Source organism: Notechis scutatus, chromosome 1 (assembly GCF_049901735.1).
Source record: "Notechis scutatus isolate UNSWTSFEM ecotype Mainland chromosome 1, rNotScu1.2, whole genome shotgun sequence".
Lineage (NCBI taxonomy): Eukaryota > Metazoa > Chordata > Lepidosauria > Squamata > Elapidae > Notechis > Notechis scutatus.
In genome coordinates, this window is record NC_142009.1 from 72504633 (window position 1) to 72521889 (window position 17257).

Below are 17257 nucleotides of genomic sequence, written 5' to 3' on the forward strand. Positions count from 1 at the left end.
TGACTGTTATGAATTGCAGAAAAGTGTTGCATTCACAGCCCAAGGCATTCTGAAGCACCTCTTCCAAATGAATCTAAAGCACTGGCACCACCTATTAAATACACATACAATTACATTAAATATCACTAAGACTCCCAAATAGAGGGACATGTCAGTGCAAATAGTTGCTGAACTTTTTCTTATGACTATAAAACCATGTCGAACAGCTATTTTCTCAGAAAGCAAAATTACAGATTACACTATTAGTAGTTAATTATAGATTTAGTATAATATTTGTATTCATTTTCATGAAATATTCATGTATTTGATTTTTTTTATCTTGCCTTTTATTTTTTTATGAAACTATTCTATTAAAAAAGATGAGCTTTGGACACTCAGGCAAAGGATATTCCATATACACACATCAAAACCCCAAATACAATTAGAATGATCTTTAATTTAGAAAGAAAGGAGTATATTTTAAATAGCTCATGATAACATGCATATTCATGTAAATGGACATAATTTCCAGGATAACCAAAACTGAAAGATACACTTCACATCTAAGAATTTTTTGTTTTAGGTTTGTTGTTTTACAACTTATTGTAAGTTTGATGTAGTGTAGAGAATATTTTAAATTAGATATTGTTTGTTTTCACTGTGGCAGATAGCTACACTGAATAATCATTTGAAGAAACAGAAAAACAATTTCTTGTTTATTTAAAATTAACCAGAAAACAAGGACGGGCAGTTTTCTCCCACATTTGTTCCACAAGTTTGGTAGACTCAGTTACATAGTATGAAATGGAGAAGCAATACTGCACCCCAACACAGACACAAATCCCCTCCCTATTTTGCTTGTGAGTGTTTTCTGTATAGCTGATATCTATATCTATTACCAACCAATCAATCACCCTATTTTGTTACTCTGAATCATATCCAAGAATAGGTCCAAGCCATTTTTCAATTTCTGCCACAGACACATTTTTTCTTAAGGCATAGTCTTCAACCTGTAGAACAAATAAGAGGATTACTAATTAGCATTTTAAGTTTCAGATCTTACACTAATAAAAATACATGGAAAACTATATTTCATATTTTTTTCTGAACAGAAAACTCTTCTGCTACAATTCTGTGAAAAAACACACCTTCAGACTTTTGACATCTTTGGCATTTAAATGTTATGACAGTTTCTTGGAGGTTCTGTGATATATAAACAGAATCTAAGCGAATAAATGACAATTTATGCTTTTATTTCATTAATATAGTCATTCAATGTGCACTGGGTCAGTATGAAAAACTGTCCCGCCTTAAACAACTTACTGTATCACCTTTAGCTGAAATCTGTTTGTCTAGCTGGCTCTTGGTGTTGTCTAAGCTTGCTTCTCTTTTGCAGACATGTCATTACCAAATTAAGCAACAACTTCATTGCATGGAGGACTGCAGTTTGCTAGCTATTTATATGCAGTAGCTCCTCCTTTCATTAGGATATTGTTTCTCCCTTTATTACTTTTTGAGTGACATATTGCTTGATTGCAATATGTGATGCAGCAGGGTATGTTCAGGACTGTTTGCCTCTTTCCATTATCTTTACTTCCTTCCTTTCTTGAATAGTTTGTAGATGGAGTTTCTTCCAACATGCCTGCTAATGACCAATTCATCAGAATGCCCTGCCTGCAGGAATTGTCTAGCATTTTTAGTCTACGATATCTACAGTTTCCCAAATGACATTGTTGAATTTGTTGGCATATTGTGAAATTAAAGAGTTTTCATTCTGTCTTCTGACTGAGATATCTTACATAGCTTATTTTCTGTGCTATTGGATTTTTAGTGTAATAGTAGAGTACTTTATCAGTGTGGACATTTTTGTGATGCATTTGGAAGGGTAATTTATTGTTCTCTTCTCTTTTGAATCTTATTCTTTCATAATGAATTGAACACTTTATTTGGTCAAGTGTGATTAGACAGACAAGGAGTTTGTTTCCAGTGCAGAAGTTCTCAGTGACTATTCAAAGCAACACAATCACCATCATCATTATCATACCAATAAGAGGGCACAGTAAAGAAGATAATAAGAATAAATAATACTACAGCCATACTACATGAGTAAATATACATAGACACTAAACAGCATTGTGAGGATTAGGTGTCCAGCAGTGTGATAGCATAAGGGAAAAAACTGACCCTGTGTCTAGTTTTGGCATGCAATGCCCTAGAGTGGCATCCCAAGGGAAGGAGTTTAAACAGTTTATGTCCAGGATGTGAGGGGGTCTGTAGATATCTTCTCAGACCTCCTTCTTACCCACACAATATACAGGTCTTCAATGGAAGGCAGACTAGATGCAGTTGTTCTTTCTATAGTTTTAACTAACAATTCGAGTCTGTAACTGTCCTGTTTGGTTGTTGTACCAAACTAGTCATAGAAGTACAAATGGTAGATTCAATAATTCCTCTTTAAAGTTGTATCAGCAACTTTTGGGGAAATCTATACTTTCTGAGTTGACACAACATTCTTCGTTGTGTCTTTTTAATGATGGTTCTAATGTTAAGTGTCCATTTCAACTCCTGGGAGATTACAGAACCCAAAAACTTGAAGAATTCTACTGCTGATACTGTGCTGTCGAATATAGTAAGATTTATTCAAGTGAAGCTCTAACATGACCTGCTCATTTCAGGTCCTACCAGAATACCTATATCAGCTTTAGTTCTAGACATTGACTTGGCCATTCCAAAAAAATGAAACTGTTTTTCATATATTCTAGAGTAAATTTAGATATATATTTGGAATTACTACTTTTAACGTGTATGCTTCACTTTTAGTTGATGGGAGTTTACCTGATATTCTGTTACATCTTTGTTTTCTTCTGATAGAAGCAAAATTTATGCTTCCTTCAAAGAAAGGTAGTTATCCTCATCTATGCTATTATCACCTGAATGCATGAGAGTTAGTATGAGGTTAATATTATGGAATATGGTGTTAGGTGACTCCCAGATATAATGACACACATATAGTATGTAAAGTTTCACATCTGTCTCATCTGCTCATAGAACGTTCTTCCCCAAATCTGAAGGATTATCCAGGTGATGTTTGTCAACATGAGACAACCACAATTACAATGCCTTCCAATTCCAACTCTTCTCCCATAAATCCATTTTTTTACCCAACGATTTTTTGATAGTGAATTCATGAACACTAATTTTAGCCAAGGTGTAAAAAGCCTTTAGATTCTTGGGTGCTGTCTGCACTCTTGGAAGTGATTTTGATACACTTGACAAACGGAAGCCCAGAGATTTAGACATGGTTTTATAACATTTTCCAAACTGACAAGCAACAACAGCTTTTTTATAAATTATTCAGAAAGCGATTTTGTGCAAGGCATGACTCTAGATTGATGATGCAAACTTCGCTATGACAGGAGCCAAAATTTCTGGGAGGGAGGGAGAGTGGGCTTAAATAAGTGCTAATTGTTTAAATTAAATATTCACAAGACTTGACTCCAATTATCTCTTTAACTGAATTGAATGAATTGGGGGACGAGATTAATATTTTTCCACATTGGAACATTTCATGTTGAACATTTTTTATTAAGTAAAATATAACTTTGGTCTTACTTAGTTACTCACATTCCTTTTATACATCTATAGCAGGGGGGGGCAAACTACGGCCCGCGGGCCACATCTGGCCCGTTGGTCTTTTTAATCTGGCCCGCCGAAGATTGGTACAGAATTAAGGTTTGATGTGAATGATTGAATGATTGCATTCATTTGATTGTGACTTGTAATGACAGGCATTTTGACACCAGGTGGCGGCCCGTCTGTCAAATTTTAAAAGTCAATGAGGCCCCCGAGCCAAAAAGTTTGCCCGCCCCTGATCTATAGGCTTCACAGAACCTTCTAGACCCAAATAATACATTAGTAATTTTCTGCTAATATCATCAATAACCAACTTCCATGTTTGCAATATAACCTGTATTTTAACTACAGGTTTCTGAATCTTGTCCGCCATTTGCTCAGTTTATAATATTTAAGAAGAATTATTGGTACTATTAATACACACAAAATAAATTATTTAGCGCTCAAATACCATAATGAATAGTCTAAAGCAGCGGTCCCTAACCTTTCTGGCCCCTTTCTGCTGGTGGTGGTAGTAGTGGTGTTGGAGAAAAGATGGTTTCGCGCACATACCGCTTGCACAAATGCAGCTTCACATGCTTGCATTGGGCTGCGGACTGGGGTTGGGGACCCTTAATCTAAAGGATATGTTATCAAAAGTAGCATGTTTCTATATATGGTTCCCATTTCCAGCTCTCTCCTTTTTAATGCAATTTCTGTAACTGCAAAAAGGCCTTACCTGATCTTTCAATATTTTCCCAACAGCAAAATACCTAGAAGCCGGATTGGAAAAGTAGAGACCAGATACTGCTGAGGCAGGGAACATTGCTAGAGATTCAGTTAACTGAATACCTGTAAGAATCAAAGGAAAGGAGTTGTGTTGGCTTTTTTGGAAGATAGACTTTATTTTGATTTAAAAATTGCCAAATTGCAGAATCTCTGAGTGGTATTTGAGAAAAAATTTGGGAGTTCAATTTCCTGACAAATCCAGTCCAAATCACCCATTATAATTTTATAGTTGTGCAATCAGTTAGCAAATTATCTATACACTGAACATGATTTTGTGAGTGTGTGAAAAAGAAGGAGCCTTCTTTAAGTATACACTAAAAACAGATGATGATTTAACAGTGAACAGAAGATGGGACCATGCATACCATCCTGGCCATATGCTCTCCCACCTGCACAACTCATTCACAAAATTGAAGAGGAGGTGAACTTAATGGGGATCCTCTCATCGTTATAAACATCTCAGTCATAAAAGGAAGACAATAAAAACAAAACAGAGCATTTATAATTTCTCCCCTCATCTATTTCAAAATGCAGAACAGGTATGGAAAAAACAAAAAGATATTTTAAGGTAGAACTTCCTAACCAAACTTTGAAAGATACCTGTAGCTTCCTCAATATTGGCAAGTCTCCACATAGTGATTTTTTCAGTATGGTCAGGTTGACATGGATAACCAGCTGCTGGGCGAATGCCATGATATCTTATTTTACGCAGATCTGAAAATTCCAACTGTTCATTTTTACAATAAGCCCAGAATTCTTTCCGAACTCGTTCATGAAGCTCTTCTGCAAATGCCTTAGAAATAAGCAAAAGCAAGCTCTAAATTTAATGATGCTTTGTCCAAGTACCTAGTTTATCAGTGTGTGGTGCTTTCAACTCAGTCCTGATTCCTGGTGACTACACAGACTCCTGGTAACTACTCAGAGTTATCTATGCAATTTTCTTGGTACTGTTGGTACAAATTGTTTGCCATTGCCTTCTTCCTGGCACTGAGAGAACTTCTGAGTGGCTGTTAGTCCTAAAACAGGAGTAGAACTCAAGTGTTTCTCTCCTAATCTAACATTTTAGTTACGAGACTAAACTGGCTCTCAATGTACCATTACCTTTAGCTCTTATCTTAATATTTCACGCAGTGGTGGGATTCAAAAAATTTTAACTACCAGTTCTGTGGGCGTGGCTTGGTGGGCGTGGCAAGGGAAGGATACTGTAAAATCTCTAGTCAGAGGTGGGATTTGCCGGTTCTCTGAACTACTCAAAATTTCCGCTACCAGTTCTCCAGAACTGGTCAGAACCTGCTGAATACCACCTCTGATTGCATGGCTCATATTTAAAGATATCTCTGCATTTACTATAGGCTCATTACTCTGCTAGAAGGACATTTTAATTGATCCATTGATTTCCCACACTTGCACACATAAAAGTAAAATGTTTCTTTCAGATTCCCTGCTTATTATCTACAGGATTCCCTTCCCCTCTGAAACAGATTTGGTGGCTACAGGAGAAAATAAACAGTAAAAATGGATTCATTCTTTCATTTGCTGATGGAGGTTTTCAAAGAATCAATAAGACCTCTATCGTAAATGACATTATTGGATAAAACATTATGTAAATTATTACAATACATTTGCTATATAGATAATAGTCGTCTACTTCCAAAAAAGCAGGTTGGTCCTTCCCTCCCTTCCAATACATAAATTAAAATAAGTAGAATTATGTAAAAAAAAACAAAAATACAATACATTACCTCCGCTAACCGATCTGCTAGTGCTTTCACCATTATAATGCTGTAGTCATCTGACTGTTTTTCATATTCTTTACATAGCTCATCTACTCCGAAGCATGCCACGGCAAAGAGCCCCAAATAGTCAGAAACACCAGACTCCAGGGGAGATATAAAATCAGACAGGCAATAATAGGGATCTGTGGAACCAGAGTCTTTCTCAACCTACAATGATAAATTGAGCAAAATGTTAAATATAAAAGACCTAACTGTAATACAGGGCAATAAGATACACAGTGATTCTCCCAATCTATAGTAACATGTAGACTTATGTGGGAGAAGGGAAGGCAGCATCCTGATAATCACAATACTTTCCTTTCATGCTATTCATATTAATTCCAAACTAAGTCAGTGACCTATCTGCATGGCAAATACAATTTCAAGTACAGAAAGTTCAGTTTCATATGGGTTAGATCCCACCTTGATACAGTATATGATTCAGGAAGGCACCATTTTAAGGAGGGTTCGGACTAGGCAACAAGGATGATCGTGGACTAGAAAATAATTCCAGTGAAGAGATTTTTGCAGAGACTGGAAACATACTATGAGTATAACACTCTTCAAATTCCTGAATGTCACAGGGATAATGAAGACATGTTTCTTATTGTACAAGGCATAAAATATTGGGCTTGTATTACAGGAAGGCAGATTCTGTCTGAACATTAAAAAAAATCTTGCAATAAGAATAATTCAAACATAAGAACCAATTACTCAGAAAGATGGTGAGGTCACCTCATTGGATGTATTAGAGATTATCTTTCAAAAATGTAAATTTATTTAGAATCCACAGAAAGATCCACTTTCCAAGTTTTCTGTGCAGCATTTACAATAAGGATCCAAAATCCAAGTATTATAGTTCCCCTTCCTTGTGAAATGTCATTGTTTTAATCTACTTACAGAATACATCATTATCATTTTGCTAACTTTTAAAGACAATTATCTCCACATTACACACACACATACTGTGAAGGTTTATTACATAAATGCAAACTTCTTTTCTTTAGCTTCTTATATAACTTCCATTTTTAACTGATTTTAAAGACAAAGTAGGAGGTTGCATTACTATATCTCATATGAGCAAGTTTAATATAGTGACAATCTAGCAGATAAATGATCCTGTATATACTTTTATGGAGATATAGAGGAAAAGACAGATCATTTGACTTAAATGGCTGTATAACAGGTTATATTTGCAAGTTCTTTAGCTGCAAAGCTGTATGTGTTTTTCAGATTAAAAACAATGCTTTCAAGTTGGTAAAATACATTAAAAGTGAGGATTTCACATCTCAAAGTTGCAAAGAAACAGTCAGACAGGCATGCTTTAAATAAAACAATAGAAAACTAGTGTATAGTTTGTGATTCTCAGAGGCAACCAATCTTAACCCCTCCAAATAATTATATCTTATACTTCTTGACAAACCATTCTGGAGGCTGGGATTTAGGAATTTTCTAGCAAAGCATCTGTGGATCCCAACTTGCTTGCTCTTGACTACATAATCACAAATCATATTTAGGAAATGCGTAAAGATTAGTTCAAGCTCACAGTCTGAAATAAGTAACATTTTGGTTGAGTAGAATATCATCAAGCCACACCTGTTGTCGTAAGCCACAGAACTTAGCTATTGGTTCCAAATTTTGTAGCTTCTCTTCTGTATCATATAAGTAAATGTCATCTTTAATGCTTCGAGCTGGCCAAAACCCAATCAGACCTTTGGCTTTAAGTTTATTTTCTGTAATCAGACTTTTCAGCAGGTTTTGAGCTTCATTGTAAACTTTTTTTGCCTCTTCTCCTAAAAAAGGAGAAAAAAATGGTAAGAATGGCTGGCTAAATCATTTTGAATAAAGTACAATGGTTGGATTCACACACAATACCTAAACAAATCATATTATGGCTTACCATGATATGTCAACTTAAAATAAACTAAAGAATTTTTAAAGAAAGTAATCAAAGTTTGGAACTTCCGGTTTGCAAGGTTTCGGCAGCGACAGGGATTCGCGATACTGAGCGATCCCTGCTGCGTTCGCCGCCAAGGTTCCCCCGATCTGTTTGGATCTGGGGGATATAGCTGCCCCGTAGAGGCAGCTGAAGACAGGGGGGATCTGGACAGGGGCTTGGGGGTGTCGCAGACCCCCTCCCCAGCCGGCATAACCCCCTTTTCCCAAGGCGGAGGAGCGGCGGTCAGCAATGGTCGCCACGAAGAAATCTGTCTTTGCTTTCTTTATCACATCTGTTCAGTGGCTGCATGGCTATCAACAGTTTTACAGTGAAATTTATTGCAGGCATATGGATGAAAATAAGTATTTCAGAAAAAGTATATGAATGTTTGTATATTTCCTAGTGACAGTATCTAAACATACAATTTTCTCTTATTAAATTAGGAATATATAAACAATCTGGTAAATCTTCTCTATCCACACACTGACTACAGGTGGCCCAAAATAATATCTTGCCATGGCAGAAAAAAATGATTTAATGAATGGCTAATCACCAGCCTTTCAAAAATGAAAGTTGGATTAATGGAATTAGTTGTGTTCACTGTATGTCAAGATAAAGACAACATGAATGTACCAGTTACATAATTGTTTTATGGATGATAAATCTATCTGCATCTCATCTGCATCCTTTGCATATTAACACAACTACAAGTATTTTAAATAATAATTAACTTAGTTTTTATATCGTCCACTAGACAAAATGCTATTGTGCTTACTCACCCACTACTTTATCATTGAAGATTTTAGGGAATCCCCGGTTGGGATATCTGCCTCTAAGCTGCCAGACATCAAAAAATGGTTTCCAGTCAATATAGTCCACCAGCTTCTGTAAGTCATAATCTTCAAAGACTCTAGTGCCAAGGAACTTTGGTTTAACTAAGAAAGTTCAACACACAAATGTACTTCAGCATATGTTTTTTTTACAACAGACTCTATTTTAATATGCTTTTAGTACAAACACTTAATGCTGAAGGATTATCATGCTTAACTTCAGTTAGCCAAGGCTAACTGGATCCTATTGAATGCAGGGAACATCAATGAATCCAACGAACAGGATCTCTATTGACTATAAATTTATTTCCCTTGAACTAGCCAGCTGGAAAATAATAAGAATATATGTATGGTTTTTCTGCAGCATGAGATGGCAAAAAAGAAAGCTATTGTATATGGAAAATCATGACTTTACAAATCCCTTGGTTACTAAAGCTGTGATGCCTTTCATCTGTCAGGGATGCTTTAATCTGGATTTCTCATGTCAACTTTGCAATTAACTGTCCAGAGAATATAGATCTGATTCATGGGAGCTGTTTATAATTCTCCACAAAAATTCTGTATAGCAGTTTTAACCTATTTGCTTCTTACTTCAGATAAGGCAGGCACAGATCAAGAATTCTTTTCATATGACCTTCTCTTAATGTTTTTGGAATCTCAATTATTCTAAATACATAGTACTCCTGTAAAGGTGCTATGAGCATAGCAGATTGATTGATTAATTGATTAAGTATTTTTATCAATAAATAAATAAGGATCAAGTAAGAATCACATTTTTATCCTGCAATCAAATGACTCTTTCAGAGAATGTAAAACTGATAAAATATTCACTGTACCAAATTCCATAAAAACAGTATATATAAATACCCACACCTAAAAATACAAAAATATAAAACAGAAGTTATGATGTGATAACATTAGGGAAAGGCTTCTCAAAACAACTCCATCTTTAAAAGTTTTGGGGGCTAGCCTGATCTAAACTGGGAGGCTATTCCACAAGGTCAGCAATACCCCTGAGAGCAGCACCTTCTGGCCTCAGCAATCTGAACTCTCATCAAATGTGTTAGGAATAACATTTTCTCTCTGTTGGCACTAATTGGTTGGGCCAATTCTTGCTGAAGTGAGCAGTCCTACAGAAATCCATAAGCCAAGCTATATTTCTTAAGGAAAGCAGCCGCCAATCTTTATATACAAAACAGCCCTATTAATTCTTATATATTTTAAAAGTAGCTTAAATTTAATATATTACTTAATTCCGAATTAAAATAAAGTTAATTAACTAGAGAGGCAAAAGAGCAATTTATAACAGTTTTCCAAGTAATTCTTTAAAAAAGTAGAAATTCTTCAAAATAAACAGAACGATAGGGTAACCAGTTGAATTTCTGAGAGAAAAAATATTTACAAATTAATTTTAATTAAGTTATAAAAACAAAAACTAGATTTAAATCCAATTTGAATTCACTATGGAGTTTTTATCCAAAAATTTCTGTGTTCCTAACAGAAGAAAATATATCTACTGTAGCTCAGTACTTTCTAGCACTGAAGATGTTACCTAGTTGGGTAATGAAAATTCTGCAAGAAAACAACCATCAGAGAGCATCAAGGATTCCACGTATCTTTATTTTGGTGAAGCAGAAAACAGTTTTAAAACTTAACCTGGTTTAGTCTCAGTTTTCCAGTCATAACAGAAGCGTTTATTTCTTGCTTGCTCTAAAGACAAATATTTTCTTTCCTATATATGGGAGGGAAATAATAGAGATTAGTGCTGTGTGATTTAAATCTAGCAGTTAATTTGTTTAGATAAAAGAAAGCAAATGGAGCTAACAATAATTAATACAAGCCTGGAAGACAACCTTATCAGCAGGAAGAAAACTTTTTCCTAGAGTCTCATAAAAGTGAATTGACAGCTATATAAATCAAATAAATTAATTATAAATATTTTTTTTAAACTCAGAGATTCCCAATAAATATCTCTAGGTGTAGACTGTAGATCAAGAATCCATCAGTCCTACCATCTGGTAGAATTAAAAAAAAAAAAAGTCCTCTTAAAAATAAAGGCAGAACTCAAGAAGAAAACAGGAAGAAGCTGGAAGTGAAGATTTGAAAAAGCACTGGTCTAAGAGTTTCCCATAACTTCAGATTAAAATCTGAAATTTCGGGGGCGGGGCGGGGGGGGGAATCTGGACAAAGAAACAGAGGAGATAGTATTACTGAAATTATTTTCATTTTTGCGATTTGACCTTTCAATCACCAATAAGGCAGTACTGGTGTTGTGACCATATCCTTCAGTCACAGACTAGGGGTTTGAGGGAGGATATTAGATAAGATGTCCCTTGAAAAATAAATGATAGCATCTTGAATTAGCAAATTGCTAACACAAAGCAGGAGACAGGACCAGAGGTGAAAACCCAATGGGCTTCTGGGAGACATTTGACATAGACTTACACCCTACACAATTAAAAAGTAGTTTTAGCACTATTTACCTTGAGTGAGTCATAATGATCCTGTCGAATGTCTTCATATTCTTCTCGTATTTCTTCAAAATAGTCATCTTTTAGACTTTCATCTAAAAGCTGAGAGCACTGTAACAAATACAACAGGATGATTAAATCTGTCATTGAGGCATGCTATCCATTATTTTTCAAATTCTCTCTTTTGAGAACTTACATATCCTAATGAGGTAACACTCCAAAAGAACATGTGTAATAACTACCCTAACTTTGTAAAAATCACAAAATTCCTGATAGATACATCATATTTTCATATGAGTACTATTTCAATAAGAGGATGCCAAGTGAACGTACTGAAGACCTTACTTGCAGATTTCAAATATGAAAAAAATGAATTAAGAAAGCAGGCCTGAATTAGATGATGATGAGGAAGATTTTCCCTTCATTCCTGGATGAAGTGAAGGCTATTTCCTTGAGTGGATGAAATCCAAGTGTATCTGATGAGAGGCAGAGTTTGGCTCTGGGTTTGAGGTTCGTTGGCTCAGAGAGAATTACCATCTTTAGTCTTGGATGGGGTGGCACTACCCCAAACAGACCTTGTGCGTAATCTAGGGGTTTTCCTGGACTCAGGACTCCTGTTCGAAGAGGTGGTGGTTGTGGCCAGGAGGGCCTTTGAGCAATTGCGGGTTGTACACCAGTTATGCCCTTTCCTGGACCAGCGGTCCCTACCCACAGTCACTCATGCCCTGGTCACTTCCCGTCAATTATTGCAACACGCTCTACATGGGGTTGCCCTTGAAGAGCATCTGGAAACTCCAGTTAGTGCAAAATGCAGCAGCCCGCATGGTTTTGTGCAGACCCCGGTGTACACATGTGTCACCTCTCCTGCAGGAGCTGCATTGGTTGCCGATTTGCTTCCAGGTGCAATTCAAGGTGCTGGTTGTCACCTTTAAAGCCCTTCATGGCTTGGGTCTGGGTTATCTGAGGGAATGTCTCTTGCCAGTCACATCTACCTGATCCATTAGAGCGAGGAGGCAGGGAATGTTGTGGGTCCCACCCCTGAGGGAGATACACCTGGTGGGACCAAGAAGGGCCTTCTCCATGGTGGTTCCCTCTCTGGAATATCATTCCCCCAGAAATTAGAATGGCCCCCACTCTAGCACTCTTCCGAAAAGCATTGAATGATTTGCCAGTGGGCCTGGGGAACCCAGAGAGGGATGGAGCCCATCGAATGGCTAGTGTGATCTGCTGTCATCAGGGCGGGGAGTGGGAGTTGGTTTTTATTTTTAAAAAAAAATAAATCCAAATTTTGTTCTATTGCACTTTACTAATTTATTTGATTCTTTTTGTTAGTTTTTTTTTCATTTTTTTTTGTTTTGTTTTTGTTTTAAATATAGTTTTACATTGTGTAAGCCGCCTCAAGTCGCCATGAATGAATAGGCGGCAATATAAATTTAATTAATTAATTAAATAAATAAATATTTCCTCCTATTCCCTCCCACTAGTTGCCCTGCTGCCTTAAGAAGAGTCACATCTGACCATATATACTTCATACGCTTAGACTAGCTATGCACAGTCCAAAGGGGAGGGACTTGAATTAAAAAAAAAACATGATCCCACTGAAAAAGTATTAATGTGATGTCAGATAGCACCCATCTCTTAAACCAGTCCTTTCACTATGCAAGAGGCAGGCTAATATGGACTGAGACACTGCTTAAAGTCATTCATGGCTGAAGAAGCAATACAAAAGTCTAATAAATCCTGTCCTTAACTTTCTTGGAGATTAAAAAAACTGCTATCAGGTTTTTGGGGTTATTTTGATTTTACAACCAAGAAAGAGATCTTTTTTTTCTTAAGGTCCAAAATGAAGAAAAAGGAACTTAACAAATCTGAAAGTTCATAATGCAGAGGTCAAAAGGAACTTCATGAAAATCAGAACATTTACAGACATTTATAAGGAGCTTTACAAGGTTTATGTACAAATGCAAAATTGTTCAAAGATCAACATGAAAAAGTTATCCAAATAAGCCCATTGAAGCAAATAAGAATAAAATTAGCATAGAAATGGAAAGAAATTGAGAGCACTCCTCATAGGATTATTTATGAGTAAGAATTGTTGCATAGTAATTAGGGTCCTTCAGGTTAAAAATCCAATAATATTTTAACAACCTATGTCTAGGAGAAAAAAGAGATCTGCAGAGGTCTGAAACTAGAATAGTTACTCTATCACTTCATGAGACTATTTACTTATTATAGATTTAGGGGATTACAATTCACAGAATTACCAATTAACATAACCAAAACAGCTAGGATTTATAATCTTTATACATCTGGGCTGCACTAGATTAGAGCTGTCTGGTATAATTTTCAGATAGAAATTTTAACACAACTTACAACCACCACACTTTTGGAGGCATCCAGGACATGAATGACAGGAGCACTATACCGTGGAGCAATTTTTACAGCTGTATGAGTTCTGTAATAACATAAAAGAAAACCTAAGAAAACAATAACCAGATGAAGAAACAGTCAAAAGCCTCTTAATATTACAAATATTCATTCTCTGAATTTCCCAGATTCTCTTCTCAAACTCCCCAGAATGCCAGCTTTACATATTTTTAAAACTATGATTTTCACTGCTGCAAAGGTAATTCTCACTACACAATAGCACAAATTTACATCATACATCTCATAACAAAATCAGGTGTTTAATTATTGACTGCTGTTAGAACAGTCAGCTATAACTAGAAGAAATACACTGCTCAAAAAAATAAAGGGAACACAAAAATAAGACATCCTAGATCTGAATGAATGAAATATTCTTATTAAATAGTTCATTACATAGTTGAATGTGCTGACAACAAAATCACACAAAAATTATCAATGGAAATCAAATTTAGCAACACATGGAGGTCTGGATTTGGAGTTACACTCACAATTAAAGTGGGAAAAAACACTACAGGCTGATCCAACTTTGATGTAATGTCCTTAAAACAAGTCAAAATGAGGCTCAGTAGTGTGTGTGGCCTCCACGTGCCTGTATGACCTCCCTACAATGCCTGGACGTGCTCCTGATGAGGTGGCGGATGGTCTCCTGAGGGATCTCCTCCCACACCTGGACTAAAGCATCCCCCAACTCCTGGACAGTCTGTGGTGCAACATGGCGTTGGTGGATGGAGCGAGACATTATGTCCCAGATATGCTCAATTGGATTGTCTGGGGAACGGGCGGGCCAGACCATAGCAACAATGCCTTCGTCTTGCAGGAACTGCTGACACACTCCAGCCACATGAGGTCTAGCATTGTCATGCATTAGGAGGAACCCAGGGCTAACCGCACCAGCATATGGTCTCACAAGGGGTCTGAGGATCTCATCTCGGTACCTAATGGCAGTCAGGCTACCTCTGGTGAGCACATGGAGGGCTGTGCGGCCCCCTAAAGAAATGCCACCCCACACCATTACTGACCCACTGCCAAACCGGTCATGCTGGAGGATGTTGCAGGCAGCAGAATGATCTCCACGGCATCTCCAGACCCTGTCACATGTGCTCAGCATGAACCTGCTTTCATCTGTGAAGAGCACAGGGCGCCAGTGGCGAATTTGCCAATCTTGGTGTTCTCTGGCAAATGCCAAACATCCTGCACGGTGTTGGGCTGTAAGCATAACCCCCACCTGTGGACGTCAGGCCCTCATACCACCCTCATGGAGTCTGTTTCTGACCATTTGAGCAGCCACGTGCAAATTTGTGGCCTGCTGGAGGTCATTTTGCAGGGCTCCTCCTGTCCCTCCTTGCACAAAGGCGGAGGTAGCGGTCCTGATGCTGGGTTGTTGCCCTCCTACGGTCTCCTCCATGTCTCCTGATGAACTGGCCTGTTTCCTGGTAGCGCCTCCATGCTCTGGACACTACGCTGACAGACACAGCAAACCGTCTTGCCACAGCTCGCATTCATGTGCCATCCTGGATGAGCTGCACTACCTGAGCCACTTGTGTGGGTTGTAGACTCCGTCTCATGCTACCACTAGAGTGAAAGCACTGCCAGCATTCAAAAGTGACCCAACCATCAGCCAGAAAGCATAGGAACTGAGAAGTGGTCTGTGGTCACCATCTGCAGAACCACTCCTTTATTGGGGATGTCTTGCTAACTGCCTATGCTTTCCAACTGTTGTCTATTCCATTTTCACAACAGCATGTGAAATTGATTGTCAATCAGTGTTGCTACCTAAGTGGACAGTTTGATTTCACAGAAGTGTGATTGACTTGGAGTTACATTGTGTTGTTTAAGTGTTCCCTTTATTTTTTTGAGCAGTGTGGTTTGAAATTCCTCGTAGGCTTTCTTGTCCCATTAGATTTTTTTATCTTCAATCTATCACGTATTATAATTCTCCTGGGACCTTTGCATGAAAATTTAGTTAATGCAATTTTATTTTTATTTTTTTATTTTTTACATCGTAAAACATCATGGTATCAACAGCGTTCTTGGCATCTATACAAGATTTTGGTTTAAATATCATAATACATTATATTGCGTTTATCTACCATTAAATAATATCTTTAGCTATAATTACTATTCTTATATCTTTATATAGTTTACAAACTTTTATTTTACTTTCTTTAGGGTTGTTTCAATTAACATTTTTGTCTCACTTCTTGGTTCTGTTTGTTAGCTATTTATACCAATTGTTCCAAATTGTAAAGAATTCGGTCGTCTTTTTCTTTCAATTTCATTGTTAGCATATTCATCTCAGCACTTTCTGTTACTTTGTGTATTATTAGTTCTTCATTGGGGGTATTTGGTGTTTTCCATACCTGCGCAAAGGCTATTCTGGCGGCTGTTATAACATGTAACACTAGGTATTTTACTTCTTTCGGTAGTCTTTCTTTAATGATTCCTAAAAGGAAGGATTCCAGTCTGAGCTCAATCTGATAGCCAGTGATCTCTTTTAACCAATTTTTAATTTAAATCCAGTATGTCCTGGCCATGATGTTTTACGATGTAAAAAAAAAGAAAATTAATAAAAATATATTAAAAAAGAAAAGAAAAGAAAATTTAGTTAATGCAAAACATGTATGGCTTGATTCTCAATGTTGCAAAACCAAGTTCAATTTTTGCTATACCAAATGTGTACTTGAACCGAAAATAAAATCAGATTCTTTTTCAGTGAGGAAAGGAAATAATAACTTCTCTGAAACTTAAATTATGATTCAGGCAGTTGATTTTCAGACTTGGTACATTTAAAATGGTATAAATAATCATATCTAATAAATATTGATTAAAATAATCTAAAAGGAACATAAAAGTTAATTTTAGAAATCATACTTCTTTACATAAGCAATTCTATGTATTTAGGTTAACATCCTCTGCAAAAAAAAACAAAAAACCTAACTTACTTGGAAGTAGTTGCTCCTCCAATCAGCAAAGGGATCCTTATTTCTAGTCTTTCCATTTCTTTGGCAACAAATATCATCTCATCCAAAGATGGAGTGATAAGACCAGACAAGCCAATTATATCTATAAGTATAAATAGTCAAATATTTCCAACATTTTATCTTTGATTTTAGAATCTATGTTAAACTTTAAGGTAAAAATGCCATCCAGTTGTTACATGAAGGCATGGATCTGACTTAGAATTTCCCCCTAACATTCTGTAGCTAGAGATATTACCCCAGATATTCAACTCATGTGTGAAATGGGTAGGATTAGAATTTCTAAATATCTCAAATATCTATGGTGAATGCAATACCGTTGTCTTTTTAATAACAAATTTAAAAAATATTTGAACTTTAACTTAATCTTTAAACCACATATTTTGGTGTAAATTAACATAGAACCTATCCTTAAATAAATAAATCTGAATTCTATAAGCTGGCTACATTTTTACAT

The 17257-nt window shown here is 36.5% G+C and overlaps 1 protein-coding gene across 1 annotated transcript in view; it reads right to left on the minus strand.

Annotated features, from left to right (window-relative positions):
• Nucleotides 1-324: 324 nt before the first annotated feature.
• MTR (5-methyltetrahydrofolate-homocysteine methyltransferase) overlaps nucleotides 325-17257 on the minus strand; it is a 79047-nt gene continuing 62114 nt past the window's right edge. Inside the window, exons 24-33 of the mRNA XM_026669412.2 lie at nucleotides 16765-16885; nucleotides 13769-13850; nucleotides 11408-11506; nucleotides 10581-10656; nucleotides 8874-9029; nucleotides 7752-7948; nucleotides 6123-6323; nucleotides 4981-5173; nucleotides 4331-4443; nucleotides 325-989 (exon numbers count right to left, since the gene is read on the minus strand). Coding sequence (XP_026525197.2) covers nucleotides 903-989; nucleotides 4331-4443; nucleotides 4981-5173; nucleotides 6123-6323; nucleotides 7752-7948; nucleotides 8874-9029; nucleotides 10581-10656; nucleotides 11408-11506; nucleotides 13769-13850; nucleotides 16765-16885 — 1325 coding nt within the window. The 3' untranslated portion in view covers nucleotides 325-902. The remainder of the gene's footprint in view (nucleotides 990-4330; nucleotides 4444-4980; nucleotides 5174-6122; nucleotides 6324-7751; nucleotides 7949-8873; nucleotides 9030-10580; nucleotides 10657-11407; nucleotides 11507-13768; nucleotides 13851-16764; nucleotides 16886-17257) is intronic.